An 18789-nucleotide genomic window follows, 5' to 3' on the forward strand; every position below is an offset into this window, starting at 1 on the left:
GGCGAGCGCAGCAGCGCAACGCGCAGCAGCAAGCACCGAAGGCATGCATGCGCTCAAATCTTTGTTTAGCGTCGTCTTGTGCGGAGGTCTAGACCTCCAGCTGGTGCTCCTGCGGTGCTCCTGGTGCAGCGATGGAGGGCTGCAGGCCTGACGCCGCGAAATGAATCATGACGTATACCTCTGCCTCATCTAGCAGATGCATGCCTTCCTCGATTCAATTCGCAGCAAGTGCATCAGCTCGGTCTCACCCTGCGCGCGCTTCGAATCGTGACCCCAGTACGGGGCACGCACTCAGACTACTAAACTGTACCGCACAGTCATGCAGATGCGCGATCGTCGAATGCATGCATCTGACTATAGTCTGAGGAGTGTGACCAGCCGCTGGCCCTTCGCTCCGAGTCCTTTCGAAGTTGCGGGTGGCCATGCAGAGAAGGTCCCTACGGAGCCTCCGTTGCAGAGCGGCGCATTGACCCGAGCTCCTCTTCTGCCGCACATCATGCAGCAGCATCCGCCACGAGGGAGCCTCGCAGCGATGAGAGTGGGTGGAGCCGCGCGCACAGTCAAGAGTCTGACTCAAACGCCGCTTTTCGTGCAACGCGCTGCAAAGCTACATAAATCCGGGGGGGCTGCCGTCAGCCGTCTCCGCTATCACTCCCCTGACCCAAAGACCACCATACTTCACCCACTGACAGCCGCATCCCGCGCAACTGTCAACTGCATCTTGCCCATCCTGTCCCACACTCATCCAAGAGACACGGCTTTAGACCACCCTATCTCGCTGGTTCCACCTATGAACATGTCGTCCGCAGAAGCTCCTCCCGCTATCGGCGCCAACGACCCAGTCGTCGGCGCTGGCGCTCCCGCTACGGGCGACCTGAAGGTCGACCCCGCTGCTGCTGCGCCTGCTCCCACTGCTGGTGAGACTTCTGCTGCTCCCAGCTCTGGATTCGCGTCGCCTCCTCCTGGAACCACGACGACCACCACGATCACTACCACCACTTCGCACGCCCCTGACGCCAGCGGCCTGTCGGCCACCAGCCCAAGCAGTCCAGCTGTGGGCTCCGCTCCAGGCTCTGGCTTTGCTGCTGCTGCTCCTAACGGTGTTGCTCCCGCTGCGAACGGTGTTGCTGCTCCCAACGGAGCTGCTCCCGCGCCCATCGCGACCGCAGCTGACCCCGCCGCACCTGGCTCGAACCTGGTCGCGAGCCCCGTTGCTACTTCTCCCGCTGCCGCAAACGGAGCTGCAGCTCCCAACGGAACGACGAAGGCTGCTGACGTGGCTGCTCCTGCTGCAGCTGCCGCTGGCGGCTCTGCCGCTGCTGCCTCTGTGCCCTCTCATTCTGCTGGCCCTCTGAGCGCCAAGGAGGTCAAGAAGTACGACAAGCTGCTCAAGAATGAGGCCAAGCACGAGGAGAACGAAATTGCTTCTGCTATCAAGGCTGCTCACACCGACGAGAAGGCCATGCAAAAGGCCCGCAAGGCTGAGCAACAGAGTGTCAAGGTGAGTAGATGCGTGCTATTCCAGTGATTTTAACCCCATCCATCACTGACGCGCTGTGCATCCCTCCGCAGCGCCACCAAGCGGCTGTCAAGGAGGAGCACAATGCATCCAAGGCATTCAACAAGGCCAAGGAAGCCCACGACAAGGCTGCTGCTGCCCTCGCCAAGGCTGTCGAGGAGCTCGATGTGAGTGTGCAATGACCCTGTGCGTGCCTCCTCCGCATGCAGGCTTGGCTAATATGTGCAAGGGCTCCTTATCCAATCAGATCAAGAAGCGTCACACCGAGGCCACCACCACGTCTTACGAGTCGACCAAGAAGAAGATTGACGAGCTGCGCGACACCAAAGTCGCCCACGACAAAGACCGCGCTCGTCGCCAAGCTTCTCTTCACGGCACTCCTGCCTCCTAGGCGAGCAAAGATGAACGCACAAGATGTCCTCTTAAATCTTTTTCAGATCCCCCAGCACGTCCAAATTTGACTCAGACGACAGGTCGTGCTTGTTTACGGCCCACGCTCAGCGCGTGCTGCTAGTCTACTTTCCCGATCCTGTCTTACATACCCTCTGAGTAGCTCCTCGCAACGATGTTGTCATTCTTGCTCCATTCCTACGTGCAGCCTGACTAACGATGTTTGGTCTTTGGTCTGCCACCGTCCTGAAGCCATGTAAATATCCACCCCTTCTCGTAAGCGAAATTATAATGCGCACATCCACCCCCAAGGTTTTCGATTTTGCGAGCATCGAAGAGCTCAGATTGGATAGTAGCGATGTTGCGCGCGCTTGACCGCCTGAAGCGCACAATTTGAGTGGCAGCTTGATTCTCGCAGCGAGTCGAGCTTTGACTTTGATGCTTCTCCGTGTCTGTCGCTCGAAACGACGGGTTGCTTTATCCGCGCACTTTTTTTTGCCTTCTACCCGCGGTACAGGCATCGTGGTAACGTGGACCGTCGATAGCTATGCTCGTGGGACTCATCGCATCCACTACTGACTTTCACACTCGTGACTCGTGACTCATCAATTGCCTGATTCATGACTCGGTAGCGTTCTACCATGACGAAGGTACCCTGACCTCTTTGTGTGTGTCTGCCGCATCGGTTTGCGCGACTTGCTGCGAAGAGGGTGCAACTCAGACTATACAGATAATTGCTGGCTGACTGGCGTGAGCTCAGCAATTGCCCGCCGCAAAGGCAAGAAGAAGAGAGTCAAGAGTCCTATAGGTATCCGTGCGCTCCCACGGGGCCGCCGAGCAGCGCATGCAGTTGCTGAATATCGGTGCGCTTCAGTCAGATACAAAAGAGTATATATGTGCTGCGTACAATTGCTGCTGTCGCGGCGGCTGGTATTACTTGCTCTTTTAAAGTATTTTACTTTTGACTCACTATTCGATTCTCGATTCAAGATTGCTGCATGCGGGAGCGTTGGAGGCCTCATTGCAGCTAGCATCCATCGCTGCTGCTGTGGGCCAAGCCAATTAAGCGGTAATTCTTGCTGCACCAGAGCAGCACGCGCGCATGAAACACAATCAGCAGGATGCGCTCGAGTCGTTAATGCGCGCGGGCGACTTGACTCTCCGAATAGCATCATCAGCGCGGCCGGTCTGAGAGTGAATTACCTATATGATGCAGCGCGGCGGCTATAGCAGCAGCTCGCAGTCTGGAGTCGTACGCGTATCGGTGCATGAATGAATGGCTGTCAAGCGCCCGCCCACAGCCGCCTTCCAGCTGCGATTGATGATGCTGCTCATGGCACTTGACCGCATCATTACGGGCATCACTTACACTCGTGACTTCTCTCTTCTCTGGTTAATCGACACACGCATCGCTGCGGTCATGAGCGAATGCGTGCCTCGTCTCCACATCTTACCCGCAAGCTAAAGACCGCCTATCACGCTGCTGTTCGCTGGGTGTGCGCTTGCTGCGGCTGCCGCACACATCGGCTTGCTCAGGCTGCCAAGTACGACATTCGAGGGCTGATAATTGGCAACGCCTCTGCTTCCGACTCTCGGAGAGGAGAGGCTGTACGACACTCACATAGCGACCTTCCAGTCTACCCTTCTTGGTTGAAGGCAACGCCCTTGGCAACATGTCGACAGGCTACAGCAGCTCCAGGGGAGACTACTACGACTCCGGCTCAGGCTCACGGCGACTTGCAGAGACCTCTGCCCAACCTTCCTTTAGTGGGTCTTCGTCGTCACTGCCTGCAGCCTTGGGACTCGGTGCCCCATCTCCGCAGCCGCAGCAGAGCTCGTATGCCAATTCCACCGGACACTGGACACGATATGGTGCCGAGGCAGAGCCCAACGAGCGAGGGTCCGCTCACGACCGCCTGGGATCCTCTAGCGGCTACAGCACACGCGGGGCCATGACAGATGTCGATTCGAGCAGTGCGAGCAACACGCACTCGACATTCACAACATTAGGGTCGAGTGATGGTTACGCTGGCGCTCTCGAAGGGAATACGGATCGCAGAGCTACATCGAGCAGCGGGATCGCAGGCAGCGCAGCGACTGGCCCGTCTGCTCCTCCGCGTACATTCTTGGTACCCGTGGGTGCTACTGGTGCTCGACAAAAGCTCAACATCATGAGCGCCTCGAGGCGCCCCCGCACCTCCGGAGCGGCTGAAAGGCAACACCCCAGCTCCAATACGAAGATTGATGTGTCTCCAACAGCATCTGCACTTCCTCGAACGGCTTCGGGGCCCTTGATGGATGCTGCACAGCTAGGTGAGTGTAGTCTCGAGATGCGTGCCGCAAGCTTCAGCGAACACCAACGTCACACTCTTCACTTCTGACCCAGATGATTTGCGGCGGGTAGCACATCATCCGTACCGCACAGCGTCGCTTGCCTCCAACGATGCGAGCAATGGCTCTTCCTTCGCGGCTGGCAGGGCGGGGGCTAGCAATGCTTCGCTTCGTGAGCGTCATTCCGCTGATCGTCGCCCTTCGGTAGCATCATCTACGGGGTTGAGCGCTACGCACTCGCAGGAGAGCAGCGCAGAAACGCCTAGTCCTCGTTGGGACGCGCCCTCGCACTCGATGTACAACCAAGCGTCAGAAGCATCTAGCAATTCTTCCTTCACAGATTATGGCGTCAGACCGCGATCAAGAAGCGGTAGCATGAAAGACGGTCTCTCTTCATTCCTGCGCACTGGACGCACGCCGACTCCAACGCAGGAGCGCAGCGACACCCTGTTCGCTGCGCGCGGACGAAACGGATCCGTCTCATCTGTTGTAAGCGACCAATTCTTGATGGGCAAGGGACCTGAATCGACGATGATGATCGGGGGCCAATCAATGCCAGGCGAAAAGAACCGCGCGCTGGGCCAGTCGTCATCCGCAACCAGCTTGCAGCAGCGCGGCTCAAAGGCCGGGCACACTCAAGCGTCTCGAGGATCTGAATCCAAGGCTGCCTACTTGTTGGGTCTAGGAAGTCCTGCGCCAGAACCGGTGACATCTCCAAACTTGGGCGAGAGCGGCATGTCCAAATTCGGCAAAGGGACTGTTAGGGGTCTCAAGAACATGTTCGGGTCCAAGCCCAAAGATCGCGCACCAAGCACTGCTGAATTGAGCCCATCTTTGCAAATGAATCCGCCTTCGCGGTATGAAGCCTCTACGGAAGCGCGCATGGGTCTCGGCTTTACGCCGCCACGACAGACGGCAAATCCGTCGTTTCGACAGTACGATCAGGAGAGCCAAGCGATGCAGTACAGCGGTTGGGCCGTGCAAGGAAGAACGCAGACAGACGTCTCACCTACTCGAGATGCGAGGCCTCCGCGAGAGAACAATTCAACACAGGGAAACGGTAATGGCCATCGAGAACGCAGGCCTAGTGAGCCTCAGTCCCTCGCCTCGGAAGGTGATCAATCGTCAGCTTCCACAGACGCTTTCGACGCGCAAGAGCGCTCCAACGATGACGTGCAGCATCCTACCTATGAGCATGCTCCCACTCTTGAGCTTTCGCTGCCCGTTGGCGGCGGCCTCTTCGGCGACTCGCTCGGAGCTACCGGCGACTCGTCTTCTTCTTCTCCTGCAACAAGTCGGCGGAATGCCTCGTCCAATGGTGGTCGAAGCGGCAGTAGCGGCCTCATCGGCTCGCCTCTTACAGCTTCGCTGCCCGGAGCTACCAACGGTGTGGAAGCTGTCCCCAGCAGTGTCGGCGCTGCACGGTCGGCCAGCGGTAGAAATCGACAAAACGACGATGGAGACGCTACGTTCGATACTTCACGTGATTCCATTCGCTCTGACCGCTGGAGTGGGGTCCCACCAGGCTTGGCACCCGGCGCAAAGCTTAAAGCGGATTCTGCAGATTCAAGTGCCGATCACAAGTCCTTGCCACCAACGCCAATGACCTCCGCACCCTCGACACCACCTGCGCGCCCCATGGATGCTGACAGAGCTGCAAGCTTTGCTAGCAGATCTGCCGAGACGTCTCGTGCTTACCGCATGGACGCCAATCGGGGTCTGTCGACTGTCGATGACAACCCCACGGAAATGTCGTTCGATACTATTAGCGTCAATAACAGGCGATTGTCGGAGGCCCCTAGCGCAGCTCCTTCATCAAAACGCGGTAGCGTCGACCAGACCTTTTCCGCTCGCTCGTCCTCGGTATTGTCCTCGAGCAGCCCGACTCCCACATCTTCCCGAGGACCTTTACTGCCGCCCGGACCAGTCTCCTCCAACTTCCAGTCCCCTCTGCTCGCATCTCTAGCCAGCGTGGCAGTCAGGAGCAGCACACCGACGGGCTCTGCATCTGCTTCGCCAGCAAAGAATCCCTTGAATACCACTCCCCCATCCACCATGTCTCCGTCCAGAAGCGAAAGAGAGGTTTCCGTTACATCGTTGGCCATCGCACCGAACGATGAGAGCAGTGGAATCGAAGCCACTGCTCGCTCTCCGCGGCCGAACATACCCGCCAGGTCGCGCGATCGGCCTTCGACTCTGCAACCAGACCCCGCCACACTTTCGCGTTTGGAAGGAACGTCGAAACCTGTTGCGTTGGAGAGCCAAGACAGCCAGACGGAAACGTCATCCGAACAGCCAAAGAAGCCGTCTGTGGATGCTGCGACATTCGTGCCTGCTGGTGCGCTGACTCATACCAGGCACGGCGTGCCCGTCAAGTCGTCAGCCGGTGCTGCAGCGGCTGCTGCGGCCAGAGCGGAGCTGGATGCCAAGAGGGCGCGTGCGGCTCAGCGCAATTCAAGCGCGATGGACGACGTGACTCCCCGCGGGTCGATCGATAGATCTCGCATGGCTAGGACGTCACCGATCTTGACCAGACCTGCACAGCTGCCGATGACTTCTCCGATTCAGAGTCGCTTCTCTTTAGCCAGCAGTGCGACTAGTCCGAGCGTGCCGGACTCTACGGACAGCGATGGCCAAGTCATTTCCTTCAACAGCAGAGATTTTGACATTGAAGGAGATGACGGATCACTTGAAGACAGTTCCTCTATGCTACCGACGAGCGCCTGGACCGAAGTCGACACCGCGCTGCAGCGCTTCAAGGAAGGCACGTCGCCTAGCGGAGCTGCGGTCGATAAGGGCGGCCTCTTGCGCAGCGTCCTGTTGCCTTTCCTGGCACTCGAAGCTGAGACACCAAATGTCGAGGTAAGCGGCGATGGGCCGTTTCGCTCCGCCAAAGCGCGTCGCTCTTTGTTCTTTGAGTGGATCAGGTACCTCCTGCTCGAGCTGCAGCACGTGCAGACTTCCACCGACCGCGGCGCGATCTTGGAAAGCATCGCTTGCATTATTGAAAGCCGCAACTTTTCGGTCGGTATGCTTGCCGACGACAAGGAAGACGATAGCCGCTTCTCTTCGGTCTTTGGACACATCTTGTCCTACGCTATCGGAGAGCTGAACAAGAAGGGTGTATACCAAAATACGCTCATTTTCTCTGGTCGCTTGCTGGGTAAGCCGTGCCGAATCTACGTGTCCGAAGTGACTTTGGCTGATTTCATAATGACTCTTCCTTCGCAGCTGTCGCATTCTTTCGGGTGACGGGAGTTGCCAGTAAGCTTTTGCGGGCCTTGCCAGTCAATCGCTTTGCTTTGGAACGAGTAGCAGCAGAGGCAAATTGGGACCAAAATCAACCACTCGAATGGGAGCAGTACCAGTCTCGCTTTCCAGAGTCTCTACAGGCATTCTGTTACCAGGATGCCAGGTCCTACCTTCGAGTCCTCGACGCGCAGACGGCCATGACTGATGGCGACACGGCCGAGAATGAGGATGACCGCTACCTGGTCAGACAGCCAGAGGTTGAGGTGGAAATGTCTGGCAATTGGCTTCGAAGATGGCAGTCCGATGATTCGGAATTGTTCTTCAGCTTCTGCAGGAGCTATCATCGTCAATTGGCTGGCTTGATGTCGCTTCAGAAAGCCTTTAACAAGACAGGCTCGCGACTCTTCTTTGGTGGACCTGGATACGCCCATCTTGCAACTTGCGTCCACCAAAAGTGTCTGTCTTTGGTGCACCGGGACATTCTGTCCGTCACTACACTGTCATCCCAGAAGAACTTGTGAGTGAAATGCCAGATGCGTTCTTTGCATTGTGCACCAGACGCTCACGCGCGCCATCTCGCCAGCAACCCGGGAGAGACCGCCAACGTGCTCTCAGGGTCCACGGCCGGCAAGCCGCGCCATCTCGAGGCTGCCAACAGGAGATGCACAGCCATCGTGGTAGACATTGTGCGGGCACCTAGCATCAACAATCAGGTGTTCGGACCTATGTTGGGCGTGCACGTCAAGTGTTTGGTCAAGCGCACTTCTCTGTACGACGTGCAGAGCGTCTTCTGCTTGCTGGACTGGCTGGACGGTGTGCTAAGTCACATTGACTCAGCAGAGCTGCACACAGAGAGCCTCGTTGATGTCTCCTTTGTGATCGAGATGATACAGATGCTTCTGCGTGACGCTGATCATGCTTTAGCGCTGATGCGTACCATTGCAGTGAGTCAGCGGCCACTGGTAGACACACAATTTTGGTCATACTTAAGCAGGCCCCGTTGTTGCGCAGTTCTCCTACTCGAATTTCGCCGTGCTCTCCAGCACAATGAAGAATCGAACACGTTTTTGCGAAGAGATACTGCTCGATCGACGCATCTTCGAGAAGCTCTTCCTCTCCTGGTCTTTCACGATTCGCGCTTACTTTTTGCACCTGTTGGTCTGTGAGTATGGCTGTTTGGCCTTTCACTGTTCGTTGAAGCGTCGCTAACGTGCATGTGCATCACTCGCTGTCAGTCCGCTTGGCTCGCATCAACGACTTTTCTCATCCGAAAGATGATCCACACGGCAAGGCAGCGGTCAGTATAGCCAGACTTTTCAACCAGCGCCTGGACGAGATACGTCGGCGTCACGACGAGCTCTCGCCTGCAGTTTCTACGGACGCATCCTCTGATGCTGATGAGCGCAGCGCAGAGGATCAGGAAGATGACGCCATTGCCAGTAGCCTGCAAAAGTCACGCAATAGACCAGCTTCCTTCGTGAGCACGATCCGACACACGCCCTCCATCCGCGGCGTCGAGGCTTCCAACACTGCTAAAGCAGAAAGAATACTGGGCATCGGCATGCCGGACCCAATCTTGGCGCCCAAGGGCGAGCCGAAGGCCCAGTCGCGTGCAGCCAAATGGCTTCGAGCACTCGGAGGCAAGAGCAGCGTCCGTACATCAAAGAACAAGGGTGGCTTCGCAACATCTCCCTTGCCTGCTGTGCTTGAGAGCCCGACGATCACGAACGAGCCTCGCAATCGCACGCCTAGATTCGACGAGCTCGACTTTCTGGGTGAAGAGGACGAGGACGATGAAGATGATGCGAGCTCAACCGGCAGTGGTGCGATCGACAAGAACGTCCTTGGCAATAAAAGTGTCGGCCTTGATGATGACCTCGCATTGACATCTGCCGTCAACAACAAGTCTGGCTCCGAATTCAGCTTCCAAGCGCGACCCATGCAAGACTCGACGGACCGCACTCAACCTGCGTCGAGCGGCGGCAATATTGCGCCTGACATGTCATTCGATCTACAATCACCGACCTCGCCTCATCCCCCGCCAGGAGCAAGTCTACTGAACGGCCGGGCTTCGCCAAGGCATGGTACCAGCTCTCCGCGAGTAAGCCGTGCCTTCTCAAGGCGCTCGTCCATCTTACCCGGGCCGGCATTGGATTTGGTAGCGCAAGACGATCAGCCGCCTGTGCCGCCTATTCCAGAGCATTTGCGACAAGGCTATGCCAAGTCATTACACATCTATGCCATTCAGAGTCTGCGCGAGTACGAGCAGACTGTTCAGGTGAGCTTCGAGTTCCGCAGCTACTAGTCGTTCGCCCGGCATTGACGTTGCGGCTACACGCTCTGTGCAGGAGCATGACGAGTTCTTTGCTGCTCAAGCGGACGCGGCGAATCCTCAAGTCCCTCGATTGCCCATCAGCTGTGAGTCGAATCGCTGCTTCTAATTGCACAGATTTCCGCTGATCACAGGGCAACGTTTTCTTTCGATGTGCAGGGCCTGCGATGTGGTCTTCGGAGTAATCACACCTTGGCCGTGCGATCTGGCAATCTTCAATTTGCACTTCGCACGCATCCTTATCTGCTGCTATTGCTTGCAAGAGTAGCATGGTCGCTCTGCCTTGCTTTTCTTCATGCGATGCAATCTCAATACTCCTCTCAGTGCTTGTAATACCTAAATAGTTGTTTCAGTGTGGACCCGAAGGCTATATAGTGTCTGCAACGCGTGCGGGCTCTTGCTGGCTGACAGTGCTGGAGGTATTGCTCACGAAATGTCAAGCTGTCAATCACCCACCAGGATGGTTGGGATCTGATACAGTTCGGCTGGGCTCATGGGTGCTCTCGGTCCTAGCCATACCAAAGACCACGGCAGCGCGGCGGGGCATCACCAATGGTGATCCTTGTTCGCTGGCTGACAGCACTGGATCTTTGCAGACAATTAGCCGCTTCTACAGCGCTGAAGTCGTCACTCTGCCGCGCTAGAATGGGCCTTCTCTTGCATCGCACAGACACAGGAATCGAAGCTTGAGTTGCGGCGCCTCTGAGCCTCCCCAATCACGGATATGACGCAACGTACTCGGCTTTCTTGACAGGTGTTGTTGCTGCTGCTGACCTGAAGTGTGCATCTGCGGGCTTGGCATGCGACGCCAGCTGCGAGTGAGCCATGTTTATGATTGCCATCGGCGCGATCTTCACGATTCAGGTACGTGCATTATGCACCGCTGCGACGTTTGTCATTGATGGGGCGCCACATGCACTGGCGACTCGAATGGCGAATCACTCGTCCGACTTGCAAGACTCGATCGATATCATCCAGGCCTCCAGCAGGCCCTCAGATGTGCTAGGCTCTGCTGACCGTCCAAGCAGCTCGCACAGAAGAAAGCAGAGAAAGCTGTGCAAGCTTCCTTAAGCAAGCAAGCCAAACTTGAAGCGTCTTGTCGTGTTGGCATGATATTGATACCCTGCATAGGCCAGGTGGACATCTATCTACACCTAGTGACGCTTGCCACACCGCTTGCATTTCTGCTCATCCCCAAAGTAGCTGGCTTGCGAGTCGTGAGTGATGTTCGATGGCGCCGACGCAAGCGGTGCGAAGCAATCTGTGAATCTTTATCCAAGAATCACGAATCACGAATGTGATTTTATTTGCTCTGCCCTGCGACGCCAGCTGGCGTCTATCATCTCGATCGTGACTCATGACTTCTTTTCCGGCGTAGGAAGCGAAGCCAACCAAATGGGGAAAGCGCAACATCAGGCATCATCCGCTGCATAAATAGAAGTTCGCGCTGCGTCCGTCGTTGCTGATGTTGGTATTGGACGCGCCGCGTCGCGAGTCTTGAGTGGCTGCTGCGCCGCTCTGATCAGAATCGAGTGCTGAGTGAAGGTGTCGGTCGCAGTGCCAGACTGCGAACACTTTGTAGATAGAAGCCATGCCCACCACATTTGGCTTGACTCACACTATTTCTCCGCTTCATACATAGGTACCGGTACACGCACTACTCTATTCGTGATTCAATGATTGAATGACTCTCAGTGACGGTGTAGAACGCGGCTGCCAACGCGCGCGCTCACATTCTTGATTAAATTACCGATACCGGTATATATATATAGAGGGGATGTACTACTTGCTCGGCGACCATCAACAGCATGCATATACAATCACTCCGCTCGCGAGTGTCTCGGCCTTCTTTCGTTGCTCTGTTGCGCACTGGTGCGTTCAGCAGCAGCATGTGCTGCAATCGTGAATGAAGAGTCGAAGCACGACAGAAATTTCAAGCAGCTGGCCGCGTATGTAAGCGAAGCGAGGATGGGCGAGCGAACCTCGGAAAGCCATGCGCATGCATAAGCTAGGCGTGCCCCTGGCTTGCTGCTAATTAGAATCAAAAATGACACATGCGCGTCGCATGCTGCTGCTGCCTCAAACCCCATGACCTTTCACTCGTCGACTACAACCCTGCATGGGGATTTAAATGCGCGTTCGGATGGCCCTTTGGCGCTGAGTCACGGTCTTCAGTGTAGTCCTGCTGAGATGCCCGCATGCAGCAGTTATTGCGTCAACTTGCGCCCATTGTCACAGCGGCTGCATGAGATCGAGTTACTCCGCACTTGGAACTCGTGGAGTCGTGACCCTGCGCCCGCACTTTTCCGACTCTTCCGACTTTAGGTTGAGCAATTATGCTCATGGGTGCCTTCCATTTGATTAATCGCTGACGTGACTCTTATTCAAGGCCAAGACGGGCAAATTTAAGCTTGGGCCTCTGACACAAATAGTATTTCGGCGTTCAGAGAGAGCGCAAAGGTCGCGTGCGTAAGTTGATTCCACGATTGAAGCCTATACTCATTCCTTTTAGCTTTGTTTTCCCTGATTCAGAGGGACGCATCGCCGTCGCTCTGCCGGACAAGTCACGCGAGCAAGCAGCGACGACCAGCATCTCAGGATGACCTCGACAGCAGAGTCACTGTCCTACCCATCCTGACATCCCATCGAGGACCATTCCCTGCGCCTTCTTTCTGGCTTGGGCCTCTCGCCCCTCGGTATCATTACTGCAAGCGGAGGCTCGCGGTCCGACTGCGTTCTTCCGCCGCTGGCTCTCAGCCCTCGCGGCGTCTTGCACCGTCTCATTCGACAAACCTCCCAGCTCTACTGTGTGCTTCCGCCGCCGCAGCAAACAAGCAATTATCTCGTTGTTGGAGCGAGTCGGCTACCTTAGGCGTTCGTGCACCCCTGTGAGCTGAATGCGCGAGCATCTTGCTTCCACTTAGTCCCCAGCGCGGAGCTGTGATTGCGCAGAGTGCCTTACCAATCCAACCAGAGCTTCGCACTGTTCGTGCAACATAAGCGAATGGCGTCGATTGCCGTTGCACAACACATCGACGTAGGAGAGCGCGACCATTATGGCAGCGAAGATTGCTCTTTCGCCAGCTCTTGCCAGTCTGGGGCTGCCAGAAGCTTTCGTCGATGACGACTTGGAGGATCATGCTGCCCGACACTCCTTCAGATCTACCGAGCCGGAGGAAGCAGCTACTTCGTCCTCGCGAGGAGAAACCTCCTACGTCTCGCTTGTAGCTACAGCTCCCTCACCCACACCAAGCTCGCAATCCTCTACGACAGATGAAGCAGATGTGCTTTCTCATACCGCTACGAAGCTCGAAGATGCTTTTGTGGGGCCCGCGCTTCAAGCCCACCCCGCATTTCACGCTCCACGACAGGCGGCAGGACGATCGCACAAGCGCAAACAGCTCGATTCGCAGAGAGATGCTGCGCCTCGAGCACAACAGGTCCCAGCGACAACGTGGCTTGCCGATCTCAATGCTCGGAGCGATTCGCAGCACAGCAGTAGCACGCAGCATTCCTCCTCAACACGCACAGACGGTATCGGAGCAGCCAGAGCAAGTAGCAATGCGAGCAGCTCAAGCTTGAGGAAGAGTGTCAGCATAGGTCGCCCCTCCAGGCGGGGCAGCGGTCACGGCCCAAGCTCCAGCGGGTCGAGCAGTCGTGATCTCGGATCCTCGGGCAATAGACGCACCGCCCGTCGCCAACTGCAGGGAGAGCAAACGGAAACGGATAGCCTAGCAAGAAGTGGCAGCCAAGCAAGCACAATCCCGACAAGCCCAGAGCTGGAGCTCTCCAATGTGTCCGCTTCGAGCCAGGTCACACCTGCTGTCGACAAGCTGCTCGAGATTCATCGGTCCGTGCACGACATCCCATCTACTCAGGGTTTGCTTCCTCCAAGCACGTGAGTATCCGTGGAGTTTGATAGTGCCCTACAGTCCTGGCAGGCCGTCTAGCTGACTTCGCGTTCGTCAATGCTGTGCCTTTTTACCCCAGCGGCGCTCTTGTCGATGGACGTGCCGAGGTCGACACAGCTGGTGTCTTGTCAAGCAGATCGCCTCAAAGATCCCACATACCCTTGCTAGTACCCGCAGATTTCGCTACTCAGCGGTCCGAAGCGCACGCAGGTAATGCTCGGGCTCAACCCGCCTCTGTCCAGCGACAACGACCGTTTGCGGCCCAAGCTGGATCTACTCCCAAGGTCGCTCATCGCGTGGCAGGCAGGCCTTCACGAGTAAAAACGGAGGTTTCGCTTGCACATCGCAACAAACCCTTGCCACCACCTGGCACGCCTTCTCCAACCTCGCCATTGCTGCCAGAATACCTCGTCTCAATGTACTCAGAGGAGGCTGTGGCTGCTTCTCGCTTGGCGAACACCGCGTCCCGCCGCTCACCGTCGCCGCGTCAAGAAACAGCCTTGACAGCGACTGCCACTCGAATAGGCGCGGAACAGAATGCTCCAATCGTCCCATCACTGACCCCTAGTCCACATTCGCCAGCGGAAAATAACCTAAAGGTGCCGGAAGAGACCTCTTCGAGACCTGGCCTTCGTTCCGCGCTACAGCGCTCAAGTCGGTATCTCTTCAACACTGTCAAGTCGAGCAGCGCTTCGACGTCCGCCTCGGGCGTCTTTCCCGCCTCTTCAAGTTTCACCAGTCTATCCCCTGCTCACTCCAACACCAGCCGGCCTTCGGTTCAGACCATTGCAGATGGCGAGCCATCGCTCACGCCGTCGCCCAACTCTTCTCAATCGGAATTTCCGACGAGAGCGCACTCACGCCTCTCCGATCGTTTCTCTGGTGCGATGCGGAGAGGGCGAGACGCGGCGGCAAATGCTATGCCTGCTAGATCCCATTCTCCTTTTGGCCTACGGATATCCAGCGGCGATTCGACCTCCAAACGGGTTCCGTCGGGCGCATCTAGTCGGCATGGTACAGGTCAGAAGACGCTACCGCAAAGAACTTTGTCCTCTCGAGACACTTCAGAGCGAGCTGTCCCGCCAGCCAAACTGCACACTACTGCAGCCACTCATGATGTTTCGGCTCCTGGCCACGCCCGATCGCGCTTATCACAGAGGTTGAGTCTGAACGACGCTGCCTGGTCGCGAGGCAGTGCACGTCGAGAGGAGAGTCCCGCTAGCAGCATCCGCGCCAGGGTTGGGGTCGAGCCTATGACGCCGAGCCGACCAGCGCTGACCCGAAGCAAGTCGCGGAGCATGAGCGAAATACAGAAGGTATATCTGACGGAGGAAGCTCAAGCAGAGCTAGGTGTCGATTCTGTGGCTTTGCAGGCGACTGAGCAGCAACATCTTGCGCCGGGCGCGAAGCATCTCCCAGTCAGGCGCGATACCACACTGCGTGCGTCCATCATCGACAGAAGCCCACTCTTGAGTCCCAAGTCTGGCGAAGCGATGCTTATCAGCGATGCGCTGACTGCAGCCCGCGCACCAACGATCAAAGAGGACGATGGAGTCAGTATGCTGTCAGAGGCGCCGTCGACAAGCAGTCGTCCCCCATCCCGGTGGTCTCAAGCGCTACGCAAAAGAGCTAGCACGAGTGCGAGTAGCGACACGGTGGGAAGCCCTCATTCGAGGGCCAAGAGCATCGGCGGCACTACAGATTTTGAGGTCCCAATCTCTCCCCTTGAAGGAGCCCTTTCTCGTCTGACGGGCTCGATGCGATCCAAGCGCGCAACAGCGATTGAAGAGCCCGGCGCCAGAGGGCCAGTTTCATCGATCGTCAAGCGAGGCTCGCAAAATACTTCTAGAGCCGAAGGTGGCACATCGGCCGAACAACAATCTGACAATAGGCGCTCCCAAACTCATCGAAGAATCGTTTCGCTCGGGGCTTCCGATGTAGCTCGCCTGCGCAACACCTCGGACTCACCTCGTGGTGCGGTTCCCATGATATCAGGCAAAGCAGCTGCACTTCGCTTGCGCGGTCATGCAGAGCCTGCGTCCTTCACCGCTAGTGTCCATGAGGGTCTGAGCGCGTCGGAGGCGATGGCAGTATCGGCGCTAGACACGGGGGCGAATCAAGAGACCATGCACCACGCTCAGAGCGTCCCCAATTCTCTGGCATCAACTCTCAGAATGCCCAAAATAGACTCGCATCGCTCGTCGACGGACACTTTGAAGGCGCATGCACTTGAGGATACATCGCCATCGCTCCGCCCGGCCCACAGCCGCAAAGCTTCAGCTGGCCTGTCGAAGCTTGCCGCGGCAGCGTTGCGACGACCGCGTGCATCGTCCGTAGAGAAACGCGAGCTGCCTGCCAGGGCAGGCACGTCCATGGGATTTAATAGTGACGCCTTTGACAAAAGACTGGATCAGGCAAGTGCCTTGCCCACGCGGCTGTCGACGAAATCGACTGCAGGGCCGGTCTCTGGCTCGCATGTGCACTCGCGAGAGAGCAGTGTCGCCGGGTCAAGCGAGGCTAGTTTCCGCAGCGCCCGCTCCAAAGAAACGCCTTCTCAGTCTCCAGAGCGGCGCACGTCTCCCTCGAGCGCCAAGACATTTGCACGTCTGCGCACGTCGTCCACGCTTACCAAGCCAACCATTGCATCGGCCGCTCGGGCGCGCAAGGTAGCAGAAGAAGATTTGCACGTCCCTGGTCGCAACGCAGCTGGACCTCGACACGTGAGCGGACCGGCCGCTCCTCCAAATCTTGGTGCCTCTTCAAGCCGTGCGAATGTCCGCCCTGCGCGCGGTGGAACGCTATACGGCGACCCTTCCGGACTCGCACCGGGCGGCTCAATCTCCAAGACGGCGCAGACAAAGGCTGGCGCCCCGTCTTATCCCCCCTCGACAAGCCGCACAAGACGCAAGTCGACGGATGCCTCCGAGCGTCTCCATATGCTTTCAAAGCAGGTCATTTCTGACGGAAAGGATGCGTCCTCCCTCTCTGCGCTTGCCGTCTCGGACACCGAGGACGAACCTTTGCACCCACCCCGCACGTCATCGCGAACTAACAGCTCATACTTTGCCAACAGAAAGGCCGTCCACGATCCGCTACCAAAGCCTAGCGACTATGGCCGCAGTGGCGGGCCAAAACTCCGCAAAGCAGCTAGTCGACCATCGTTGTCCATCGACACTGATGTAGAGACGCTAGTGAGTCCAGCGCGCCCAGCTTCGTCCATGGACATCAGGTCCAAAACTCGCACGCAAGAGCAGGCAAGTCCTGTTCGCAGGGTCGGAACCGCTGCTAGGCGCAAATCGTCTGGTGCAACGCTGAGCATTGCGGACGACAGGGAATTTTTGAAGGCTTTAGAGGATGTTCGAAAGCGCAATCAACAACGCATAGCCGCCAAATTGCTTGTCGAGACCCCACACCCCGTGCAGTTGCACGCTGCTTCTGCTGTGCACCTGCCACTGAGGTCCGAATCGAAGGCGGCCGAGCCTTCAAGCGCTGCTTCGAGGCAATTGATGCGCGCTCGACGACCTCGATCGGCGAGCGTGGGCGATCAAGCAACGGGCGCACCGGCCAGATCTGACTGGCAGCGCAGCTCGCCTGAGATGACGGCCACGCGCGAATCAGACTCGGACTCGGACGCAAACGCGGTGCCGACCCCTCTGGAGCGCGGGGTGGGCATGGCCAGTGGTCGCCTGCGAGACGGCGCCTTCGTCAATGATGATGACTGGAAGCGCGAAGTTTCGAGCCTTTTTGTCATCCGCGAGATGGTTCAGACAGAACGCAGCTACACTCGCAACCTAGAGAGTCTGATGCAGGTGAGTCTGTGAGATCGACTTCGCCGACACGACGCAAGGCTGACACGTGCCCTCTTGGTCCAGGCCATTCGCCGTGTGTCTGCTGCAGCCTCGCTCGCTGCATCGACACCTGTTGGAGGACATCGTCGACGGTCCTCTGTCGGCTTTGGGCTCTCGGGAGGTCCGGCTGGGATCTCACCTTCTGGCAAGGCCTCGGCGACACAGTCAGCGTCTCACCTCTTGCTGATGCGCACCTTGCTGCCGCAGCTCATCATAGTCAGCCGGACGCTCGCGACGCGAATCGACGAGAATCCCACAGCAGCTGGCGTTGGCGAAGCGTTCCGGATTGTCGCTCCACAACTCGAGGCCAGCTTCCTGTCATGGTCATCTTCTGTGGGCGAGATCATGGATGCGTTGCGCCTGACAGAGGGAGCGAAGGGCAGAAAAGGCGACAAGATAGGTCTGGTCAGCCTTGTACCCATTCCTGGCCAGTCCACGGCGGACCACGCCGCAGATGGTCCGGCTTCTGCAACAAATACGCACTCAACACATGCAGCTCTGCATCACAGCTCGACCAGTATCGAGGCTCTAGCTCTTACTCGACCTTCCTCGCCTGTATCGAATGGAACGCAAGGATTGACCGCTTCTCCCACTTCCATCGAGTCTCCCGCGTCGTCGGCCAAGGCTAGCTCATCACCCCTTGCTCGTAGACGGAGCACTGTGAGCGCTGGCTCCGACTGGTCGTCGCTCCGCCGCGCTTCAGAATCGGTGGCTGCTCCATCACCCACTCGACCGTCTGCATGGAGTCTCAACCCCGCAACCTCATTTGGGCGACGCGCATTGGGCGGTTCTAAATCGACATTGCCCAACAAAGGACCTAGCACAGCTGCTAAGTTCGCAGGAATCAGCAACGCACCTTCAGCGTCGACTGCGAAGTCGTTGGCGCCTGCAGACATCGTTATCCAGCCGACTCAGCGATTGCCTCGCTATGCCCTGTTGTTGCGCGCATTACAGCAGAACACACCACCTCAGAGCTTGTCTCACGCACGCATCGAGCGCGCTCTCCACACAGTCAACCGCATTTCGACACTCTGCGACACGGCTGCACGGACCATAGCTCAGCCAGACCCAACCCCAGGCAAGACGGCTGCTGTCGCATCCTTGCGAAATGCTGCAGCATCGACCAAGGCTTGAAACTCGACACCTCCTCCTCATCGCTGATTCCATCCAACGTCCCCCCCGTCGCAAATGCTTCTGTGCTGCTTC

The 18789-nt window shown here is 57.4% G+C and overlaps 4 protein-coding genes across 4 annotated transcripts; all 4 read left to right on the forward strand.

The window, feature by feature from the left end:
- Window positions 1-796: 796 nt before the first annotated feature.
- On the forward strand, window positions 797-1910 carry IE81DRAFT_348235 (hypothetical protein; the record flags this gene model as incomplete). The annotated part of the gene is made up of 3 exons (XM_025516235.1): window positions 797-1501; window positions 1573-1686; window positions 1767-1910. 3 exons carry the CDS (start codon window positions 797-799, stop codon window positions 1908-1910), a joined length of 963 nt encoding a protein of 320 aa, XP_025368713.1.
- A 1269-nt stretch (window positions 1911-3179) lies between these two features.
- Window positions 3180-10257, forward strand: IE81DRAFT_324413 (hypothetical protein). The gene is made up of 8 exons (XM_025514227.1): window positions 3180-4222; window positions 4296-7403; window positions 7472-8009; window positions 8076-8436; window positions 8504-8654; window positions 8728-9770; window positions 9841-9910; window positions 9984-10257. Exons 1-8 carry the CDS (start codon window positions 3583-3585, stop codon window positions 10007-10009), a joined length of 5937 nt encoding a protein of 1978 aa, XP_025368714.1. The 5' UTR covers window positions 3180-3582; the 3' UTR covers window positions 10010-10257.
- A 302-nt stretch (window positions 10258-10559) lies between these two features.
- On the forward strand, window positions 10560-10954 carry IE81DRAFT_171696 (hypothetical protein). Its single transcript, XM_025510628.1, has one exon. The coding sequence runs from the start codon at window positions 10650-10652 to the stop codon at window positions 10893-10895; it is 246 nt and encodes an 81-aa protein (XP_025368715.1). The 5' UTR covers window positions 10560-10649; the 3' UTR covers window positions 10896-10954.
- Window positions 10955-12880: 1926 nt separating this feature from the next.
- On the forward strand, window positions 12881-18717 carry IE81DRAFT_348237 (hypothetical protein; the record flags this gene model as incomplete). The annotated part of the gene is made up of 3 exons (XM_025516236.1): window positions 12881-13722; window positions 13815-17544; window positions 17608-18717. The coding sequence occupies 3 exons, from the start codon at window positions 12881-12883 to the stop codon at window positions 18715-18717; spliced, it is 5682 nt and encodes a 1893-aa protein (XP_025368716.1).
- Window positions 18718-18789: the final 72 nt, after the last annotated feature.

This window comes from Ceraceosorus guamensis (assembly GCF_003144195.1).
Source record: "Ceraceosorus guamensis strain MCA 4658 unplaced genomic scaffold IE81scaffold_41, whole genome shotgun sequence".
Lineage (NCBI taxonomy): Eukaryota > Fungi > Basidiomycota > Exobasidiomycetes > Ceraceosorales > Ceraceosoraceae > Ceraceosorus > Ceraceosorus guamensis.